General features: G+C 44.2%; 1 protein-coding gene across 3 annotated transcripts in view; it reads right to left on the bottom strand.

The window, feature by feature from the left end:
- The window catches only part of Gnb1l (G protein subunit beta 1 like), a 72,540-nt gene that overhangs the window by 24,252 nt on the left and 26,030 nt on the right, over positions 1-22,258 (bottom strand). For all 3 annotated transcript variants that reach the window (XM_046421147.2, XM_058571727.1, XM_058571728.1), the window contains exons 3-5: positions 11,355-11,492; positions 10,757-10,882; positions 2,792-2,954 (exon numbers count right to left, since the gene is read on the bottom strand). In XM_046421147.2, the coding sequence (XP_046277103.1) occupies positions 2,792-2,954; positions 10,757-10,882; positions 11,355-11,482 (417 nt within the window). In that variant the 5' untranslated portion in view covers positions 11,483-11,492. The remainder of the gene's footprint in view (positions 1-2,791; positions 2,955-10,756; positions 10,883-11,354; positions 11,493-22,258) is intronic.

Here is a 22,258-nt window from a genome sequence, read left to right as displayed (position 1 = left end):
TAGGGGGTCTCTGCTGGTCCTGAACTTCCCTAGAGTGAGAGTGTATCTCTATCAATAAATTAGCAATCACACTGATATTCAGCCACCCTGGAAACAAAGGCCAGCCAACACAAGTATCTTCTGGTTTGCACATGAGGAATCTAAGGTCCAGAGAGGCTGGGGTGTCAACTGGACAGAACTTATACCTACTGATTCAGCCTCCCAGGCTGGGTTGGAGGGCAATGTCTGAAGGTTCAGTGCCCATGCAAGTGAGAGCTGTGCTGCTTTCACCAACCCATCCAGGACAAGGGGCCTGGGTCCCTAAGTCTGAATTCTAGTTCTACCATGAATGTGCTGGGGTGGGGCCATGTCCAGGGTAGTCTCTGGGCAGGGAAGAGTACTGAGCAGCCTGGGTCTTCGGCTAGAGTTCTGCCAATGCATTCACCAATGGCAGGCTGAGCTGTGGTGCTCTCTGGGCAGGGTGCTCTCATCAAGGTCCCCATAGTGGCTCAGCCTCAGCTTTTTTTTTGCAGAATCAGCCAGTCACTGTGTGAGGAGCTATAGGTACAGGGTGTGGCTTGTAGAGAACAGCCAGTAGGCAAGGGCTAGAACTGCAACCCAAATATAGTGGGAAGGAGCAGCTGCCACAAAACTTGCATGTACCAGGTCGGGGGTGCTGAAGGAGGCAGAAATTTGCACAGCCCACATCCACATGTTGTTAAAGGAGGATCTGTTCCCATCTGCAGGCTCAAGAAGACCCCTCTGGTTGCAGTAAAGGGTAAGGGTAAGGGGACTCAAGTAGGCCAGAGGAAAGGTATGAGTCATATAGCAAGTCTATCCTCTGTCAAGGGGAAAGGAGAAGGTGAAAATCAAGGCAGTCCTGAGAGCCTGAGCTGAAAACTGTGGGAGAGAGGATGGAGGAGTGGTGGTACCATAACTTGTGTGCAAGAGAGCAGAGAGCTCAGGGCCTGAGCACATAAAGCAGGCCTACATCTACCTGGTCTGGGTACCCCAGCCCAGGCCTCTATGAGGTTGGAGGAGGAGTTCCTGCCCTGTGTTCAGAGCCTCCTACAGAAACCAAGAACTTTCCATCTGGCACCCAACTGCAACTTTTGTTTTCAGAAGGAAAAATGTTGAGTTGGGGCAAGTGTGGCCACCCAGATGGCCAAGCAGGGCAGGAGCACGCTCCCCAGGAATTGTCTGGGCACAGGCCAGCAATACTTTTCAAGGGGCTAGTCCAGGCAGATTCCAGGTGGGAATGTGGAAAACAAACCATTTCTCCAGGATGTGCATGGTCCCCAGACCGTTGCTCCTGAAAAATACCACCTGCACTGGGAGAACCAGGAGCCAGAAAGCTGATTAAAACTGTGCAGGGATATATAGCCTCCAGGGAGAAAGATGGCAGGCTGACTTTGTGCTGGCCAGTGGCTTAGGGGTGGCTGAGATGGACACAGAGGATGGCCAACAGTACCACTCTGAAAAAGAGCTCTCACACACATCAGGATGGCATTATGTGAGTGTGTGGCTCAGAAGGAGCTGGCACTGACTGTTTCCACTGTCCAGGGGGAAGCATGCCCCTCCTTCTCACATTAATAAAACTTTTAACAGGTTTTTGGCAAATTGGCAAGAAAAGTGTATGTAGCTCCTAATTGGTAATTTAAATGCAATCATGAACAAATAAATGCCTGTTGCTATCTCATTATTTATGAACTGGATCTACTTGAAGACAAAATGAATTTTCTTGGGTGAGGGCCAAGTCTAACTGACTACATGGGGCTTGATCTGCCAGCATCAGCAGGAGCCGCCCTGCCCAGCACTATAGGCCCTAAAGGACCACAGGCCCACAGGAAGACAGGGTGATAGACAAAAGTCCCCTTCTTTTCCTCACTTACCCTCTGGGCCCTGGAGCAATTGTGCTGCACACTTACCAGGCCAAATGATCTACACTTTCCCTTCATCTCCCTCGGAAGCTGGGCCTATAGCCCTACCTTCCTCCTTTATACTACCCTCCACCCTGGCTTCTTGCTCTCTGCCCCTCCTCATGTCATGGGCACCCCTTCCCTTGGTGGACTCTGTTTTCTCTGATCCTGGGGGCTTGAATACCACTATTCAGCTGATCATTCCCACATAACCAATGCCTCTGGTCACTCTGGCCTAAGAACAATCTGACCATGACCTCCCTGCTCCCAATGAACCCCATCTTCCTATTTACCTGTAGCCCTGCAATTATGATTGCTGCTCTAATGCCCTACTTCTGACTTCACCAGGGCCTTGGTCTCTTGTCCACCACCTTTTCCAGCATTCCTTCTACTTTAGTCTAAGATCCCTGAGGATGTGAGTGGTTTCTCCCGCAACTGCCCCTAGGGGCCTTGGGCCTGAACATTTAGCCATTCTAAGCCACTCTTCTCCATGGGTAACAAAGTAACAAGGCTACTGGGTAACAAGGCCTCTGAGATACGGGTCCCTCTCTCTGGGCTCCTTTCTGATTCTTAAGTGCCCTGAGAGGATGACTCAAGAAGATCCCTCTGGTTGCAGTAAAGGATAAGGGTAAGGGGACTCAAGTAGGCCACAGGGCAGGTATGGGTCCAAGACCACTTCACAGGTGACCAGAACTAGGTGGAGCCAGCCATGCACTAGCTTGAGGTCACTGGAACTACAGTGAAGTTGTTAGTCCCTAGACTTGCAGCCATCAGCTCCACAGAGTCTTTCAGGCAGCAGTGTGCCCCCTTACCAGGTATGGAGGATGAGTATATTTGTTAAGAGAAGCCCAGAGCCAGAGGCTCATGGAACAAGGAGCCTAAAGAGTCCCTACCTCATCACTGTCCTTCCCTGGCACAGCAAGCATCCAGTGCAACTGCCCCTCAGCCAGGATGGAGCTCCTGCAGAAGCCCACACTTTCCAGGTGCACAGAGTCCATGATGGTGTTCCTGCCCTCTGCCAGGTCCCATAGGCACAGCTGCAGATCCCGGCCCTGACTGGCAAATCATGAGGAAGATGCTGTGAGACACCCAGTGAACACAGGCACACCCACTTGACCAGCATTGAGCCTTTGGTCCCCCAAGGCCAAAGGTAAACATGTTTTCAGAGATAGCAGCTGTTATGAGTGTCAGATATCCAAGTATTCACACCTGAGTCTGCATCCAAGGCACCCAATGTCAGGGCACACAGCTGGTCTGTGTGATCCTGGGGAAGGGGTGTTCATGACCATGCACTGCTAAACCTCTAGACCCCCATACACAGAATAAACTTCAATGTATGTACATTAAAAACAACCAGCCAACCCAGCAGGATATCAGGAGCCCCAGGAAGGACTGTGCACTGTGACAAACTGGATAACAACTCAGGGGGGAGAAGGCAGATAGAAGCCAACTAAAGGAGTTTGGAGAAGTGTTCCAACTGTAAAGTTAAAGATAACCCTGTAGAGATACAGCGGTCTAGGTGGTAACTTGGTTTCTCATAGCGGGTGGGAAACAGTTCTGAATCCAGGTCCATCAGAGTGCAACAAATATTTGAATAAGTGGTGGATGGCCGAAGCCTTGTTTGCCTTTCACAGAGAGTCATTATAAAGAAGCAGGGAGACCTGATAGACCTGTGGGGCTGTATCAAAGTCAAGAGCTCAGCATGAATGTGTGTGGTTACATACATGTGCAGACAGACCTGGAGATAAATGTGGATATGTATGCTAGTGTGGGTGGCATGTCCTTAGATGTCCTAGCACTTCCCACTGAGAGACCTAGAAGTAATGAGCCCACTCAATAGCCCAGGTTCAGTTTATCCTGTTCTCCAATTACAGGATCCAGGTTTCTGGAGAAATATCTGATTCTAGGGCTGGGGTAAGGGAAAAACCAAGATGAGTTCCAGCATCAAGTAAGGAAATACTTTTTTTTTTTTTTAAGTTGTAGTTGGACACAATGCCTTTATTTTATTTATTTTTTATGTGGTGCAGAGGACAACCCCAGCCCCAGGAAATACTTTTAAAAAAACAAATAAAGGATAGGGGCACATAAAAAGGAAGCTGTAACAATCTGAGTGATAAATATTAATATTAGATTTTAACCTAAATAATGAAGTAAATCTCCATGAGCCCCTTATGAGTGAACATATAAATAAATATGGAAGTAGGAACAAACCTTCCTTATATGTTCCATAGTTTCAATTAATGTAGAATTCTACCAAAAGGAAAATGAGGAGGAATGATGGAAATAAATGGTCCCCATAAGATCCAGGCATGGTGGCACACACCTGTAAACCCAGAGACTCAGGAGACCGAAGCAGAAGGATCACAAATTCAAAGCCAGCCTCAGCAACTTAGGGAAAACTTTTCTAAAAAGGGTGGGGAAAGCTGGGGACATAGCTCAGAGGTAGAGCACCCCTGAGCTCAATCCCTGGTACCCCTCCCAAATAAAAAGCCCCCTATGAGAATACCCCAGTAATAGCCACTACAGGCAGAATCCACTGATGGATGCTAACTTTATTGGGTGAAATCTTAAAGAGACACAAGGCATTTGTATAAGCTCAAAGTGTCTTCCCCTAAATATTTCTTAACTATGCTGGTTTAAACAAAGACCCGCATGTTTTTGGACCTTCTCCCTTCTGGAGGTAGAACATAATTCTCCTCACCTGAGTGTGGACAAGACATAGTGATCTGCTTCTCAGGAACCAAGGGAGCAATACAGGATGAGGATCTCTTATTCAAAATTCTTGGGACCATAAGTATTTCAGATTTTGGAAACATATGCAAAGACTTCACTGGTTTGGCATTCTTAATCTGGAAATATGAAACTTGAATGCTCCAAAATCCTGAACATCTTGAGAGCTGACATGACACTCAAAAAGTTTCAGACTTCAGAGCACTTTGGACTTTGATTTCTGAATTAAGGATACTCACCTGTTGGATATTGACAGTAGGCCATAGCAGATACCTCCTGACCTAAGTGATCAAGGTCAACTTCACCTACAATGAGTTATGGGATGCCTTCTTGACAAAAAGGGCATTTGAGTTTGTGGGTTTCCTCCCCAAAACCATGACCCTCATCTAATCCTGAGGAAACCAGAGGGGCATTCTGCATACACCTGAGCAAAGGTCATTAAAAATAAAGTACAGAGAAACAATCTCAGTCCATAGGGGACTAAAGACCCAGGAAAACTCAGTGAACCATGCTGTACAAGAAGACATCAATGGGAAATTGAATAAATTGAACAAAGCTGGACTGAATGTCTACATGTTACCAACATTCTCTGTGTGAACCATATTGTGTGAGGTGTCCATGCTTCAGAGAACCTGGCACTGTGGAGGATAATCTCCCTGTGCTGACCCAGAGCAACTCAATCCTAATCTTTATTTGGTTTCTGGAAAACCTGCTAGGTTGAAGTTTAAATGTGCCTGGACATTAGGAGAACTAATACTCACATGGCTTTCATGAGTCTCTGCTGGATGGTACGGCCCAGCATAAACCTATGACAATAAGGATAATAGGAAGGTGTCCTTGACACAAGGAAGGATCAGAGCCTAAAATGGAGAAGACAGCTAAGCAGTGTGTTCAACACCTGAGGGTAGTGGGTAGACCAGTGTGTATCAAGCAGTGAGCAAAGGACTGATCTATTTTTCAAGTACAGTTGTTTCTCTGTATCCAGGGGTCTGAATCTGCAGATTCAACTAACTGCAGATCAGAAATGATGTCCAAAAAAATTTGTTTCTGTACTGACCATGAACAGACTTTTTTTCTAGTCATTATTCCCCAAACAATACATCATAATAACTATTTGTATAGCATTAACATTATTATAGAGATGATTTGAAGTATACAGGAGGAAGTGCATAGGTTATATGCAAATACTACACCATTTTATAAAAGGGACTTGAACATCCACAGATTTTGCTATCTCCAGGGGATCCTGGGACCAATCTTCTACAGATGCAAAAACATGATTGTAACTTCTTACATCAGTTTTGTACTCAGAAGAGAATTGTGAAAAGAGCATGAAGGCCTCCTGCTTAGTGATTACTTGTCCCAGCTCGGCCCTTCTCCAGCCCCTCATCTGTTCCATATGTGCCCATTCTCTCCCTGTGCCCCTCCTCAAACAAGGACATCACCTCATTACCAACATACAGCCATCCAGAGGTAGTCCCCAGATGTGCACTTTTCCAATGTCTTAGTGCTATCTGTAAAGCCCCACATGGATGCACACTACACTGGCTGCCAGTCCTCATATGCCTCCTACACCCTGCCATAATCCCTCCTTTTCCCATCCATCATGACCCTGGCACACCTTTGTTTCCTAGGGTGTCACTGCCTAGTCCCAAGTCCCAAGTCATGTTTGGGGAGACAGACCATGAGCATGAAAACGATGCTGCATCTGCCTCAGCCATCTAACCAAGAGGCACGTGATACAATCTGCCCACTGCTGGGGATAGCAATCCTGTCCACTGGGTCAAGATGGTCCCCACTAGGGCTGTCTACCACAAAGCCACCATTTCCCCTTGTCTGGTTAGAATTCTATAGGGAAGAATTCTGATGTTACACCAACCTAATCTTCAAAGGACCTCAACCTAAGCACTCACAAATGCCACCTCCATGTCACCTTTTCCCCCCTTTTCATGTTTATAACTCTCTTCTCTGCACAGGGAAAACTCCAGCTCCTATTATCTTCCTGATATTTACTGACATGCCCAACTTGTGAGCTTGTTTGGGTGATATGGTTGGCCTCCCAACCTGACCACCTTCTTTCCCAACCTGGCACCCCCCTTTCCTGTCTGTGACCTCAGAGACCAACATGGTTGAATCTGGAGGAGAATGAAGGAAGGAACAATGGGGACACAGAGCACATCAGCAAAGAATTCCAGAGAAATGGTGGATCTAAAAAGGAACTGTGATGTCCTGGGAGAAAGGGAGGGGCCTCCATGGACTTAGTGCAGGATTCCACCACAAGAACCAGAAGCACAGACCAGGAGGGGAAAGCCTGGCAAATGTGACTCCATTAAAATGAGAACTTTGGTTCACTGAAGACACCATTAAGTGAGTAAAAAAATGTGAGCCATCATGTTAGAGAAAGAATTTTTGATATAAAAATTCTAAAAAAGAACTCTCTATGTCACTAAGAAAAAGGCAGTCAATTTGGCAGAACAGGCAAGAGATCAAAGAGGTATTTAAGAGTTTATCCCAATGGGCTGGGGTTGTGGCTTAGAGGAAAAGTGCTCGCCTGGCATGTGTGGGGCACTGGGTTCGATGCTCAGTACCACATTAAAAAAAAAAAAAGAACTAAATGGAGGTATTGTGTCCACCTATAACTAAAGAATAAATTTTTTTTTTAAAAAAAAGAGTTTATCCCAATGGCTGATAAATACAAGAATGAGGTCCACTGTGATTAGAAAACTCAATTCAAATTATACTCAGAAATACCCTTGTCCTGAGGGGGAACAGAGGAGGGAGGTGATCTTGCTGCAGGGGTACAGATGAACATCTGCTGACAAGTCCAATGTGTGTACGCACTGTGGCCCAGACATCCCAGCTCTAGGTGCAGGTTCCAACCCATAGACATGTTTTCATCTGGGCACCAAGAGACTCAGATAGGAGTTGTCCTGGCAGTTTCATTCATAACAGTCCCAAGTGGGCAACCCAGATCTTCACCTACAGGAGCATAGTAAGTGAAACAGGAAAATGCATCTAATAGATACCATTAAAAAAAAAAAAACAAAAAAACAGCCACAACACAACTAATTGAAGCTGGGTGCAGTGATGCATGCCTGTAATCCCAGCAGCTCAGGAGGCTGAGGCAGGAGGATTGTGAGTTCAAAGCCAACCTCAGCAATGGCAAGGTGCTAAGCAACTCAGTAAGACCCTATCTGTAAATAAAATAAGGCTGGGGATGTGGCTCAATGTTTGAGTGCCCCGAGTTCAATCTCCAGTATGCTCCTCTTCCCACCAAAAAAACCTTTACACAACTAATTGTAGCTATATGTACCATGGTGGACCTTGCAGAGATTAGGACAAGTGACAGAAATCAGACACAGAGGAAGCTGTTGTTCCTTTTTAAGTTAAAAAAAAAAACACAAAAAAACAGAAAAAACTAATCTATACTTTTTTTGAGACATATATTAAGAAGGTAAAGCAAGAACAAGGCATTGGGTCTCCCTATGTCATTGGGGAGGGCAGGAAACATTTTTAAGGGTGGCAGGTAGGGTTGGGGGAGTGGGGCTGCAGGGCTGGCAGCACCCACTTCTTGACCAGGAAGTGGTTACTCAGGTGCTACCTCTGTGATGATGCAATAGTCTGTACACTCATTCTTTCACTTTTCTCTAAGTATGTTACATTTCACCATAAAAAAGGTAAAAGAAACTTCCTGCTGAGGTGGCTATCATGGTACAGGTACAGGTGGAGCTGGTTATCCTCTAGCCTCCCCCAAACATGAAAGCTCATAGCCCCCTTCAAGGACCACTTGGAGAGACTTGGCTTCCAAACACAGCTGATTACAGTCCAAGTATAGCCAGCCTCTGCGGGCTGTAGTCTCTAGTGCAATGCAAATGCACCTGGGCATTCCACACCTGCAGTCGCCACCTGCAGGCTTCCTGACCCATGGCCTCACCTGCCTGGAGAGGAGCCCTACTCAGAGAGGGGCCCTACCTGGAGAGGAGAGGGTCTGCTGAAGCACCATTCTAGCTGGGATAAGAGGCACCATCAAACACTTGCTTTAAGCTTGCCCTTTGAGTGTGCCTTCCATGGTCCCAGCCCAAAGGATTGTGAAGGCCACCCAGGCATCTGGGCCCAGGAGGAGCAGAAGGCCCTCAAGGGTCTATCTCTCAGCTGAAAACTCAGGGAGAACATTTACAAATGATCACTCTTCGTGCAAGTGGCTTAAAGGAATATATGGAAATGAGGTCTACTCTGAAAATCAAGGAAAGACTAAAACCACACAGAGTTCTCTACATGAAAGTGAGGAGAACTGGGGCAGCTTAGCCAGAAAGGAGTTAAGCTCCTTCAACAAGGATTCTACAAGCACAAAAGTCAGAGCCATCACCCTCTTGAACAACTGTGGTCCCTCGGCCATCTGCCAGCCATTTTGGGGTGGTGATACAGTATGAGTCAGGCACAAAAGTACTCTGCAGACTGTCAGAGGACTTGTACTCTGGGAACTAGACTCCACAGCACCCAGGAGTCCTGAGCATCAAGTCTAGAACAGGAAAATAAGTCTGTCCTTCTGGAGTTCTAGGCCATGAAGGTAATGGCTCATGAATGCCCTGGACGTAATGGGTGCCAAGTCTCAGAAGGTGGCAGCAGGCCCATGTGGGGCCAAAGGCTGCTCAAGAAGGTGGATATTTTACTTGGTGCATTCCTGGGCTGACAACAGTTGAACCTGCTTAGGGGAAGATATTCCTGTGATTGAAGACAAACAGTCTGCTATGGCAGACAGGTAGCCCTGAAAGAGGACTTCTTATTCGTTCCCTGCACACTCTCCCTGTCCCTATGATGCCCTGTCCTTTCCTCTCCCTGTGGGAAGCCTCTTACTCATTCATCTGCCCCTTCCTGCTCCTTTCTGGCCCACCTAGTGTCCCTGATTCCACCATCTCCACAATGTTGCAGTGGCAATGCCAAAATGCAGCCCTAGTCAACTACCAAGAGATGCCTCTTAACTTGAGGTCCCTGAGTTTGCCCATCCCCAAATCCCTCATACTCCCTCATGCTGTTCACTGGCCAGGCTCTCTGTGGATTCTTCACATGTGGTCTCTTCCACTAGGAATAACAGATCCTGCTCTGAAGCCACAGACTGGCACCAGGCTGCAGGAAGAACCATCCTTAAACATTTATCAGGTTCTTCTAAGTAGTTACCTGTCCAGATAGCATCACAGTTAAGAGGGTTGGATAACCAGCAACCAGACCACTCTAAACACATTGCCTGGGGACAGACCAAGGATACCAGAATCCACCCTTGAGTTAATAAGAGGCTGGGTGAGTGAGCATCTCAATGGGGATGGGCAACTTCTATGGTCCTTTCCAACTATGATGCAGCCTATAAATGATGCCCAAGTAATTTGTAGGAGACAAAACATGCACAAAAACACACATACAGTCTATAACACATGGGCTCAGGACTTTGGAAAAAGGAGACCGAATGGGCAAAAACCACAGGAAATGCTATAGGGCCTACAGGCAGGAAGTTAGCCCCATCACAGCACCTACTTCAGAAGTACACTAAAACAAACCACAATGTGACAGTCAGATGGGCTAGTGTAACTCAGTGAAAGGACACAAGGCCAGGGCTCCAGGTCCAAGAGTCTCAGCACCCAGCCTTTGACCTGCTATGTTTACTTATTTCCTTACTGGCTCTTAGTCTCCAAACATATGCTTCATTCCACTTCCTTCCCCTAAACACGTGATGCTGTCAACTCTGCCTAATTCCAAGTCACAATCTGATGCCCTCCATGAAGCCTGGCCTTCTCCACCTTCTCACACCCAGGCTGGCAGCAGCCACCTCAATGTCACCAGCTCCAGCCCTCTGATCTCCTGTATATCACCTCCCAGACCCATCTCAGAGCAGTGAAGAGCCCCAGTGAGGATGATGGGGCTGTAGAAGTCAGATCTACATGCTTTCCCAAGGACAAAAGGCTGCCCTTGCTCCCCTACATGCTGGTCAAGCTGGCTACTGCTCCCGGAATCCTTCATGTCACCCCCTTTCTTCCCTAGCAGCTAAGTGAGAACCACAAGGGCCTCTGTTAGGGAGCTCTTGCTTCTTGCTGGAGGGCCTGATGGGATTCCATTGACTCACTGCCACTGTGACCTACCTGAGGAGCTGTGGCCCCTGGGGCAGTGTCTGCAGCCAGGTCACACTCTGGCCCCCATGGCCATCCAGGGTGGCAACTGTTCTCCGTGTCTGCAGGCTCCAGATGTGTACCAAGCCACTCTGAGACCTGTTAGAGAAGAGCCAAGCATAGGTCAGGGATAGGTGCTAGAGTCAGGTGGACACTTTGAGCTCACTCTGGGACCAACCTGGACACCACACACAGCTGATGGATACAGGCATTTCAGCAGATCAAGAATTTAAGTATAATAGCTGACAGCTCTAACTGTGAACACAGGGTAAAACTGAGAGGGCATCGGGAGCTTTTGCCTGGGAACTTGGGTGGTGTATGCTACTCTGGAGCAGAGTGAGGGCCATGCCATAAAAATGTAAACTAGATGGTCTATACCGAAAAGCTGTGTATCCCTGTTCCTCCTAGCTTCCCAAAAGGACACATATCAAATAGTCTCTAAAAGTGCAATGAGCATAGGTGACAGGTGGTTGAAGCCCTCTGCCAGTACTCAAACAAGTAACTGACTCCATGCTAGCCTATGACCACTTGACTTTACTCCTGGGCTCAGGATGGGGCACCTGCTACTCACCCTGAAAAGAGGAGAGGGCACCCCTGAGCCTGGGTTCCTCCAAAGAAATGGACAGCATTCACTGCTGACTGTGTACCTCGGAGGACAAACTGGGGATCTGGTGGTTGTGGTGCAAGAGGGGCTGCCATGCGTAGTCACCTGTAGACCAAAGGAAGACATGTGAGTGACAGAACTCTCTGTCCTCCTCCAGGAAGGGAGTCTGGGCAAAGGTGTTTGGGACATTGCCCTGCTCAGTGTTCCTGGCCATTTTGGGAGGAGAAAGACTTCCTGTTTCCCCAAATCCCCCTGCATGGGCCACAGGGGTCCATGCCAGAGTTAAAAGGCCCATCCTTTCCTCAACTGCCAACCTCTTCTGGTTGCTCCTTCTGGAATCTGGGAACCCTCCCTGGATATCCTATCCCTATCCTGCCTATCAGCTTCTGTACCCAACAAGGTCCCAACCTGAACCCTTCCTGGACAAATATAGGGCACTTGCACCCACCCCTGGCTACTCTGGCCTTCAGGGTCCTATATAGAGCCCCATGCTGTCTCCAAGAATTCCTTTCCACTGCCAGTGGTAAAGATCCTTTTCTTGGGGCTGGGGGTGTAGCTCAGCGGTAGAGCACTTGCATAGCAAATGTAAGACCCTGGGTTCTATCCCCAACATTGAAAAAAAAGACTCCTGAACCTTCTCCTAGGTCTATCTGTGCACTTCTTTGTAAAATCCAGTTTCGGCAAGGTACCACATAGGGTCCCAGTGGGGCTGAAGGAGAGGTGCCCTCCTCACCTCTACAGCAAATAGCCTCACTGGGTCCTGGGCTATATTTTCACAAATTTCTAATTATTACAAAAACCCTATAAGTAAGAAGCACTCCTTTACTTTGGAAAAACTGAGGCAGGAAATAGTTTGGTTGTGCTACCCAAGGCCCTTGGGGTCAGGCTTGAGTGCTCAAAAGTCTGCATGCCATCACCAAGGAGCACAGTAGCCAGTGCTGCAGTATATGGACAGAGGCCAGAGCAGAGTTGTCTGGCTGCTCCCCATGGGGCTGTTGTCACAGATAGGTAGCCACTTCCTCAATCACAGAGTCTGCGTTTAAGACCTGCTAAGATCCACCCTGCAAAGGACAGGCTTCCAATGTACTTTTAGAGCCCACCCCACTCATTTAACCCTGCAGAGCCTTCCATGCCACCTCAGTCCCACAGGTGGTTGCTCTTGAGAGGCAGAGGTGACCCAGAGCCAGAAGTGACTTGTCCCAAAGGCCAAGGGCACATGTGTCAGTGCTAAGTGGAGGGTGCAGAGGTAAAAGGCAAAGTAGATAGCTGGAGGGCTGAAGCAGTGTGCCTTGGGGGCCTTTTCCCCTGGTCTTTGGAACAGTCCCAAATCCACCCACATGCAGGCAGCACATAGCAGGGAGAAATAGGCCTGCTCTGCTGGGGAAGCCACCATAGCCATCAGAAGGACCAGCAGGCAAAGAAAATGGGAGCAAAAAAGAAAGAATTCCTCCAAAACCAAGCTTTGGCTGGGAGGCCAGAATGGGATGTGAAAGGAAGAGGGGGCCATAGGCTGAGGTCACATACAGCACATGAGTAGGTACGGAGAAAGGAGAAGGGCAGACTTCTTGAATGGGCAGCCCACATAGAGCAACTTCTTTCAGCTATGCCTCCACCACCAAGCCCTGCGGCCTACCTGCTAGAGCTACTCCCCAAAGCTACTCCAGGCCCTCATCTCTCTCTTTCTACAAAAGAAGCAAGGAGTAGTTTCCAAGTTTCACAGAGCATAGAAAGTAGGCAAGGACCAGAGCAAAGATCTCAAAAGGTAACCATAGCCTGTGCAGGGAGGACTGCTAGGCTTAAGAGGCTAGGGCTAGAACCCACAAAGTCAGGTCCAGGAACAGATTCTGACACCAAAGTGAGGGTCTGCCTTTCCTGGACCTCAGATGGCAGTCCAATACCAACCAAACCCTGCTTCTCTCAAGGGCTTTCAAAGAGAATGAGGTTACTGAGAAAGAGTTTCAGTCAAATAGCCCCTCTCACTTTTGACTAAAAGTCAACTAACTCTTCCCGAATGGAAGGATGGCTTCCTGCAGGAAGAGAGAGAGATCCAACCCCACATTGCTCCTAGGACCCATGCTCCTGCTTTGGCCCATGACAGGGCCCCAAATGCTGAAAGAGATGCTACCAGCAGGCTGGCCTGAAGACATTTCAGAGTGGCAGCTATTGGGCCCTGAGAAATGGATGTCCTGACAGATCCAAGGCTGTGGGTCCCAGTTCCAAAGGGGCCCAAGAACGCTGCCCTGGCTAAAGCAATTCAACCTATAGAAAAGCACCAAGTCAGGATAGGCATCCCTCCCACCAGGCAGCAGGTTCTGACAGGCCATCTCTGCCCAGGCTCCCATGTGCAGCACAGCACTGTAGTCATGTGTGCACACACATACATATACACATATGCATAATTCATGAATAAGACATATACAGGCACACACATACACTCACATTCACAAATGTATACATGCACATGCTTAAAGTCTTAAATTCATATATATATATATATATATATATATATATGCTTAGACTCACATATGCACACTCACAAACCTACAGATGCATATATGTATGCACTTGTACATTACTGATATGCACACACTCATGCAGACCCTCATTCACCCAAAAACATATTCACAACTCAAACACATGCCCATTCATGCTCACAGGCAAACACATTTCACACATGTATAAGAACACACACACACACACACACACACACACACACGCAGCATAATGGCCTTGGGCAGTGCCAGCCGAAGCCCCGCCCACACTTGCCACCTGCCTGCGGCCTGGTGGGAGTTTCCAGAACCTCACAGCAGAAGACTCATTGTGAGGTGATGAAATCAAGTTCTCCTCTATTGTTTCCCCAGAACTTCAGGGAACAAACCCGTCACGTTGTTACAACAGCCGAAATGCTCAGTCCAAAATGATGCATCGGCAATTAAGGGCTCCATCATTTCAAGCAATTAAAATAAACGCTTTATTTGAAAACTAATTAATTCTACCTACATATTTTTCCCATGACAATATCCTATGATTACTTGATTTATGACATCTAATTATTCTTTATTAATCTAATTGAGAATAATCCCATTATCCTATCTCCCCTGGCACAAGGCCTCCTGGGGCGGAGGCCGCAGCCCCTGCATACAGCTTGTGTGTAGCACCAGCCACGGGGTGCTATGCAATGCCCAGCTCTATCCCTGTCTTTTCTTCCCAGAGGGCAAAGGAATAGGAAATTTGATCCAGAGTATAACTTTGGTTCTGCCTGCTTTTTAAAATATCATAGCCAGACAGATTCTTTCAAAAAATTAAAAGGAAAGAATCTGATACAATCTGTTTAACTCTGACAGCCTTTCTTAAGGTACTACAAATACCCTGAAAGTCCCACAGGCCCTTGGCCATGGCATGATAGTATCCTGCTGGGACACCACAGCAGCAGCAGCACAGAAGGTCTCAGGGTTATTTCCATGGAGAGGGGACCCCAATAGTGGGTGGCTGGGGCCAGGCTGCACCCCACCTTTATACTTTGGACAGACATAGCAACCTATTGAGGTCTGCAAAGCCTGCAGCTGGCACCTTTTCTAAGGGCATCTGCTTAGGGTAACCTGGGATTTGGGTTCTGATGGCCTCTGAAGTGACAAAAGACAAAGCTTAGGGCCCTCTCAAGGAGGCTAGTCTCTTAGGAGAAACCCAATAAAGATGGGAATTTAACAAGGTTATATGCTCAGTTCATGCTTAAGCTAAACCAAAACTAAACCTGCATCATCCATAGTGCAAGAAAGATACTGGCCTGAAGGTTTCACCCCCAACTCACATCACCTTGGAAGCTCTCCAAAACTTCAGTATGTCTTCTCAGAGAGACTCCACCTTCTACCCAGGTGTCAGTGAAATCGCAGATAAAGTCTTATGGTCAGAAATCATAAAAACAAACAAAGCACACATGGCACCATGAGTGAGAGCCATCAGAAACAACAGGAGGCAGAACTAGGTCCACAGAGCAAAGCACTTGGGTATATAAAATAAGAATGTTTCAAGTTTCAAGGAAATAAAAATAGGGAACTGTGGCTACAAGTAGAAAGCAAGACTAAAAATCACCACAGATTTGAATAGGATCCAATCTAGTAAAAGGTTGCTGGGAAACAGATTTGCATCATGCCAAGATGTTACTCTCCAGATTATCTAATCACAAAAAGAAAATGTATATTTACAATGGAGATATCTGGCTGTCACCACCTTCACCAACTGATAGGAGGTGGCACTGCCAATAGTAAACAACAGGCATCACATCTCTTCACATGATGCAATAAGAAGTCAGGCACCAGCCTTGCATATCTGTGCCAACAATGTTCAACCTGAACCTGGCCATGAGGAAACAATCAGATACATTCAGATAGGAGACACTGGACAAGCTTAGACTCATGAAAAAGGTCAAGATCAAGGAAAACAAACAAACAAAAAAATCAAAAGGGAGAGACAGCACAACCAAATGCAACATATGAATCTTAGATCCTGGATATTAAATTTGATCCTGGATCAAAAAAGTGAGGACTATAAAGGACATTTTTTGGGACATTTGGGATAATCTGAATATGAACTGCAGATCATGTAGAATTATTTTCTTGAGAAGGAAAACAGCACTGATATTTCATATAGAAGAATGTCCTTATTCCTAGATGTATGCTAAAGGATTTAGGTGTGAATAGTTATCATATCAGCAATTTATTTTCAAAATGTTTCAGAAAAAAATCTCTTTTTTAAATTTATTTTTGTTTATTTATTTTTATGTGGTACTAAGGATCAAACCCAGTCCCTCACATGTGTGAGGCAAGCCCTCTGCCACTGAGCCACAACCCCAGCCCAGAAAAAATATCTCTCTTTTTTTTTTACATTTTTTTTATTTTTGAAATTTTTTTTGGTTGTTCAAAACATTACAAAGCTCTTAACATATCATATTTCATACATTTGATTCAAGTGGGTTATGAACTCCCATTTTTACCCTGTATACAGATTGCAGAATCACATCGGTTACACATCCATGTTTTTACATATTGCCATACTAGTGACTGTTGTATTCTGCTATCTTTCCTATCCTCTACTATCCCCCCTCCCCTCCCCTCCCCTCCCATCTTCTCTCACTACCCCATCTACTGTAATTCATTTCTCTCCCTTGATTTTTTTCCCCTTTCCCCTCACATCCTCTTATATGTAATTTTGTATAACAATGAGGGTCTCCTTCCATTTCCATGCAGTTTCCCTTCTCTCTCCCTTTCCCTCCCACCTCTCCTCCCTGTTTAATGTTAATCTTTTTTGCATGCTCTTCCTCCCTGCTCTGTTTTTAGTTGCTCTCCTTGTATCAAAGAAGACATTTGGCATTTGTTTTTTAGGGATTGGCTAGCTTCACTTAGCATAATCTGCTCTAATGCCATCCATTTCCCTGCAAATTCCATGATTTTGTCATTTTTTAGTGCTGAGTAATACTCCATTGTGTATAAATGCCACATTTTTTAATCCATTCATCTATTGAAGGGCATCTAAGTTGGTTCCACAGTCTATCTATTGTGAATTGTGCTGCTATGAACATTGATGTAGCAGTATCCCTATAGTACGCTCTTTTAAGGTCTTCAGGGAATAGTCCGAGAAGGGCAATAGCTGGGTCAAATGGTGTTCCATTCCCAGCTTTCCCAGGAATCTCCATACTGCTTTCCAAATTGGTCGCACCAATTCGCAGTCCCACCAGCAATGTACAAGTGTACCCTTTTCCCCACATCCTCGCCAGCACTTGTTGTTGTTTGACTTCATAATGGCTGCCAATCTTACTGGAGTGAGATGGTATCTTAGGGTGGTTTTGATTTGCATTTCTTTGACTGCTAGAAATGGTGAGCATTTTTTCATGTACTTGTAGATTGATTGTATATCCTCCTCTGAGAAGTGTCTGTTCAGGTCCTTGGCCCATTTGTTGATTGGGTTATTTGTTTTCTAATTGCTTAATAGAAAAAATATCTCTTAATCTGTATCCATCTACATATGAATACAGTTGTCCCTCAGTATCTATGGGAGATTGGTTCTAGGACATCCCTTGGCCCCACAATGTGGATATCAAAATCTAAGAATGCATAAGTTTCTTATATAAAATGGTAATAGTATTTGTGTGGAATCTATGTACATTCTCCTATATACTTTAAATCATTTGTAGATGTTTATAATGCCCAATATAATGTAAATGCTATATGTATGGTCGCTATGTTATTTGGAGGATAACAAGGAAAATGTCTGTACAAATGGTTGAATCCACAGATGTGAGACCTATGAACACAGGGAGATAATTATATATAGGCACAGAAGTATAGCAAATGTTGCAAAATGCTAACAATCGGTGAATATAGGTCAAGTGTGTACAGGCAATTGACACCACATTTGCAACTTTTCAGTAGATTTAAAATGTATAGCAGCATCCTAGGGGACAGGGATATAGACAAGTTCCTATTAGACACATTCAGAATACACAGATCAAGGCAATAAAAGAGCAAACACCAGAATTGGGGAGGCAGAGGAGCAGGGGAAGCAAATCCAAGAAAAACAAGCGAAAGACTTGACTAGATACTGCATATGCAACATAAATGTCCAGTAAACATACAAAAGGATGTTTAAACTAATAATCTTGAAAATGCTGGTCATAACCACAATGTGATATAATTATACTCCTGGCCCATTTACAAAATATCAAACAGCCTGTCAAGTGCTGAAAAAAAATGCAGAACAACTGTAACTCTTCTATCATGCTGAAAGGAGCATAAATTGAAACAACCATTTTAGAAAACAATCTGGTACTATCTTGCACACTTTGTGACTGAGTATCCCTACTCTTAAATATACCGTAAAGAAATTTTGAGATGTGCACAAATAGACTTGTATATCAATGTTCACAGCGTTATTGTGCATAGTACCAAAAACTAGAAACAATCAAAGTGGCTATCAACTGCAGAATAGGATTAGTTTGGTAAATACACACATTAGAATACTACATAGAACTGAAAAGAATAAACTCCAGTCTTACAAGGATGAAGTTCAAAATCACAATTCTCATCAAGAGACATTAAGGAAGTTTAAAAAAGAGGCTATAAACAGGGAGAAAATATTCACAATACATATTATCTTTTAAAGAACTCGTGTTCAGAATGTACTCACTGACTCAGAATACATGTCACTTCCCAGAATAGGATATACAATCAACAAATATATGAAAAATGTTCATCATCTCTAGCAATTAGAGAAATGCAAATCAAAACTACTCTAAGATATCATCTCACTCCAGTCAGATTGGCAGCTATTATGAAGAGAAACAACAATAAATGTTATCAAGGATGTAGGGGAAAAAGATACACTCCTACATTGCTGGTGGGACTGCAAATTGGTGCAGCCAATATGGAAAGCAGTATGGAGATTTCTTGGAAAATTAGGAATGGAACCACCATTTGACCCAGCTATCCCTCTCCTTGGTCTATACTCAAGGACTTAAAAACAGCAAATTACAGGGACACAGCCACATAAGTGTTTATAGCAACACAATTCACAATAGCTAAATGTGGAACCAACCTAGATGCCCTTCAGTAGATGAATGGATAAAAAAAATGTGGCATATATATATACAATGGAATATTACTCAGCAATAAAAGGGAATAAAATCATGGCATTTGCAGGTAAATGGATGGCGCTGGAGAAGATAATGCTAAGTGAAGTTAGCCAATCCCCCAAAAACAAATGCCGAATGTTTTCTCTAATATAAGAGGCTGATTCATAGTGGGGCAGGGAGAGGTAGCATGGGAGGAATAGTTGAACTCTAGACAGGGCAGAGGGGTGGGAGGGGAAGAGTCGGGAGCAGGGGGTTAGCAAGGATGGTGGAATGTGATGGATATCATTATCCAAAGTACATGTATAGACACGAATTGGTGTGAACATACTTTATACAACCAGAGATATGAAAAATTGTGCTGTATATGTGTAATAAGAATTATAATGCATTCTGCTGTCATTTATTTTTTAAAAATCGATTTAATGGGGCTGGGGCTGTAGCTCAGTGGTAGAGCGCTTGCCTAGCATGCATGAGGCACTGGGTTTGATCCTCAGCACCACATAAAAATAAACAAATAAAATAAAGGCATTCTGTCCATTTACAACTTCAAAAAAATGTAAAAAAAAGATTTAAAAAAATCAATTTAAAAAAATTTTAAAAAAGAATTCATGTCAATAAGAAAACAAAGTAAACATGGTGATTCCAAAAGACTAAAATTAGAGATAGGCAAAGGTATACGAGACAAACGGAATTAAAATAAAGTAAGGGTTGACGGGGTTGGCTCAGCGGCAGAGTGCTCGCCCAGCACATGTGAGGCACTGGGTTTGATCCTCAGCACCACATAAAATAAGTAAAATAAAGATAGTATGTCCAACTATAGCCAAAAAAAACTTTAAAAAAATAAAGGGTTGAAATATCAATATCACACAGTTGAATTCCAGCCAAAAAGCTTTCACTTGACAAAGCCTGATACTTTTTTTTTTTTTAATATTTATTTTTTTAATTTTCGGCGGACACAACATCTTTGTTTGTATGTGGTGCTGAGGATCGAACCCGGGCCGCACACATGTCAGGCAAGCGCGATACCGCTTGAGCCACATCCCCAGCCCAAAGCCTGATACTTTTAAGTTTGTAATCCACAATGAAGATACAACAACTTTGAACATCAATTCACTAAATAACAAAGATCTCACTCTTATAAAGCAGAAGATGCAAGAAGTTACAGAAGCCTACTAATGATTGGAGAATGTGACATACTATTTTTAGTGCAAGTCAGAAGAAGTATACAATAATGATGAAATGACTCAAACACCCACAAATGACAGGGAAGAGATCATGAATCTATGTGCAGCTTCTCTGATACACAGCCTATACCTTCTTCTCAAGTGCTCATGAAACATGTAAAAATTGTACACTGGACCACAAAGAAACATCAGTGGGTTTTATAAAGAAGAAATAATTATCAATAAAATTCTATGTGCCAATGCAATACAATTGGGAATGAACAAAGTAAAAACCAAAAAGCACTCCCCAACTAGAAATTAAGAACCATTCATTAAATAACTCTTAAGTGAGCCGGGCATAGTGGTTGTCCACCTGTAATCCTAGCTACTCAGAAGGCTGAGGCAGGAGGAGCACAAATTTGAGGCTAGTCTGAGAAATGAGATTAAAACCACAGTCCACAGCAGGTGAAACAGAATCTATGATACACAGCTAACTTGGTGACAATTCCTGCGAACACAAAACATTTTCTCAAAGATCCCACCTAATACTTAATTAGGATACAATCCCAAATTACTGAACATTCAAAGAACCAGGAAAAATGAGAGAAATTCTCAAGGGAAAAGATAATATACAGATGTCAACCTTGAGAGGACTCAGAAGTTGAAAATATCAGAAAAAGATTTTGTGTAGGGAGTGTAGTGGGGTGTTACAGGGAATTAAATCCAGGAGTGCTTTACCACTGAGCTACATCCCCAGCCCTTTTAATTTTTTATTTTGAGACAGGGTCTCATTAAGCAATTTTTTTATTATGGCTTAGGCCCCTGCTAAATTGCTGAGAATGGCCTCGAACCTGTGACCCTCCTGCCTCAGATTCCGGAGTTGCTGGGATTACAGGTGAGCACCACTGTGCCCCATTCAGAAAAAGATTTTATGATTTAGGAAAGTAGCTTTTATGATTATATGTCTTGAGGCAAAGGTAAACATTCATGAATGAAGTAGTTCTTTTTTTTTAATACGTTTGTTTTATTTGTTTATATGTAGTACCAAGGATTGAACCCAGGGCCCCACACGTACTAGGTAAGCGCTCTACCACTGAGCCACAACCCTAGCCACAGTAGTTCCTTTTTAAAAAAAATATTTTTAGTTGTAGATGGACACGATACCTTTATTTTGTTTATTTAGCTTTTTTGGTGTGGTGCTGGGGATTGAATCCAGTGCTTCACACATGCTAGGCAAGCACTCTACCACTGAGCCACAACCCCAGCCCCTCATAAATGAAGTAGTTCTTGACAAAGAAATAGAAATTACCTTTTAAAAAACAGACATTTCAGAATTGAATAATACCATATCTGAAACTTAAAAAAAAAAAAGTCTGATAATAGGATGGCAGATGACAGAAAGCAAAGATTGATCAATAAAAAGTATTCAGTATAAGATCAGAAAGAAAAAAGATTGAAATAAATGATTGGACCATTAGGGACTTGTTGAATAAAAGTAAAAGTCTAACTTTCAGGATAATGGAGTCCAAGAAGAGAAAGATTAGAGCAAAAATATTACTTGAATAAAAAATGCCTAGTCAGGCATGGTGTCACTTATCTGTAATCTCCCTACTTGGGAAGCTGAGGCAGGAAGATTGCAAATTCAAGGCCAGCTTGGGCAACTTGGTTCTAAGCCTCTTGTCTCAAAATTAAAAATTAAAAGGGCTGGGGATGTGACTCAAGTTATTAAGTGCCACTGGGTTCAATCCCTGGTGAAAAAGTAAAAATAAACAAAAAACATGGGAGTACAGACCTCTTCAACATACCAATTTAATACCTTTGGATATAGTAGTGGAATTGCTGGATTATTTGGTAGTTGTATTTCTAATATTCTTCAGAACTCTCCATACTGCTTTCTATAATCGCTGCACTAATTTACATTGAGAGTCCTCCTTTATCCACATCCTTGCCAGCATTTGCTACTTTATAATAACCACTCTGGGGTGAGATAATAACTCATGGTTTTGGATTGCATTTCCCTAATTTTAGTGATGTTGACCAGTTTTTCATATACTTGTTAGCCATTTGTATTTCTTTTTTTGAAA

This window comes from Marmota monax, unplaced genomic scaffold, assembly GCF_021218885.2.
Source record: "Marmota monax isolate L192 unplaced genomic scaffold, Marmota_monax_Labrador192_F-V1.1 WCK01_AAM20220418_F8-fsc00157, whole genome shotgun sequence".
Taxonomy (NCBI): domain Eukaryota; kingdom Metazoa; phylum Chordata; class Mammalia; order Rodentia; family Sciuridae; genus Marmota; species Marmota monax.
The sequence above is the reverse complement of the archived record's forward strand: the minus strand, read 5'-3'. Positions and strand labels throughout refer to the sequence as shown.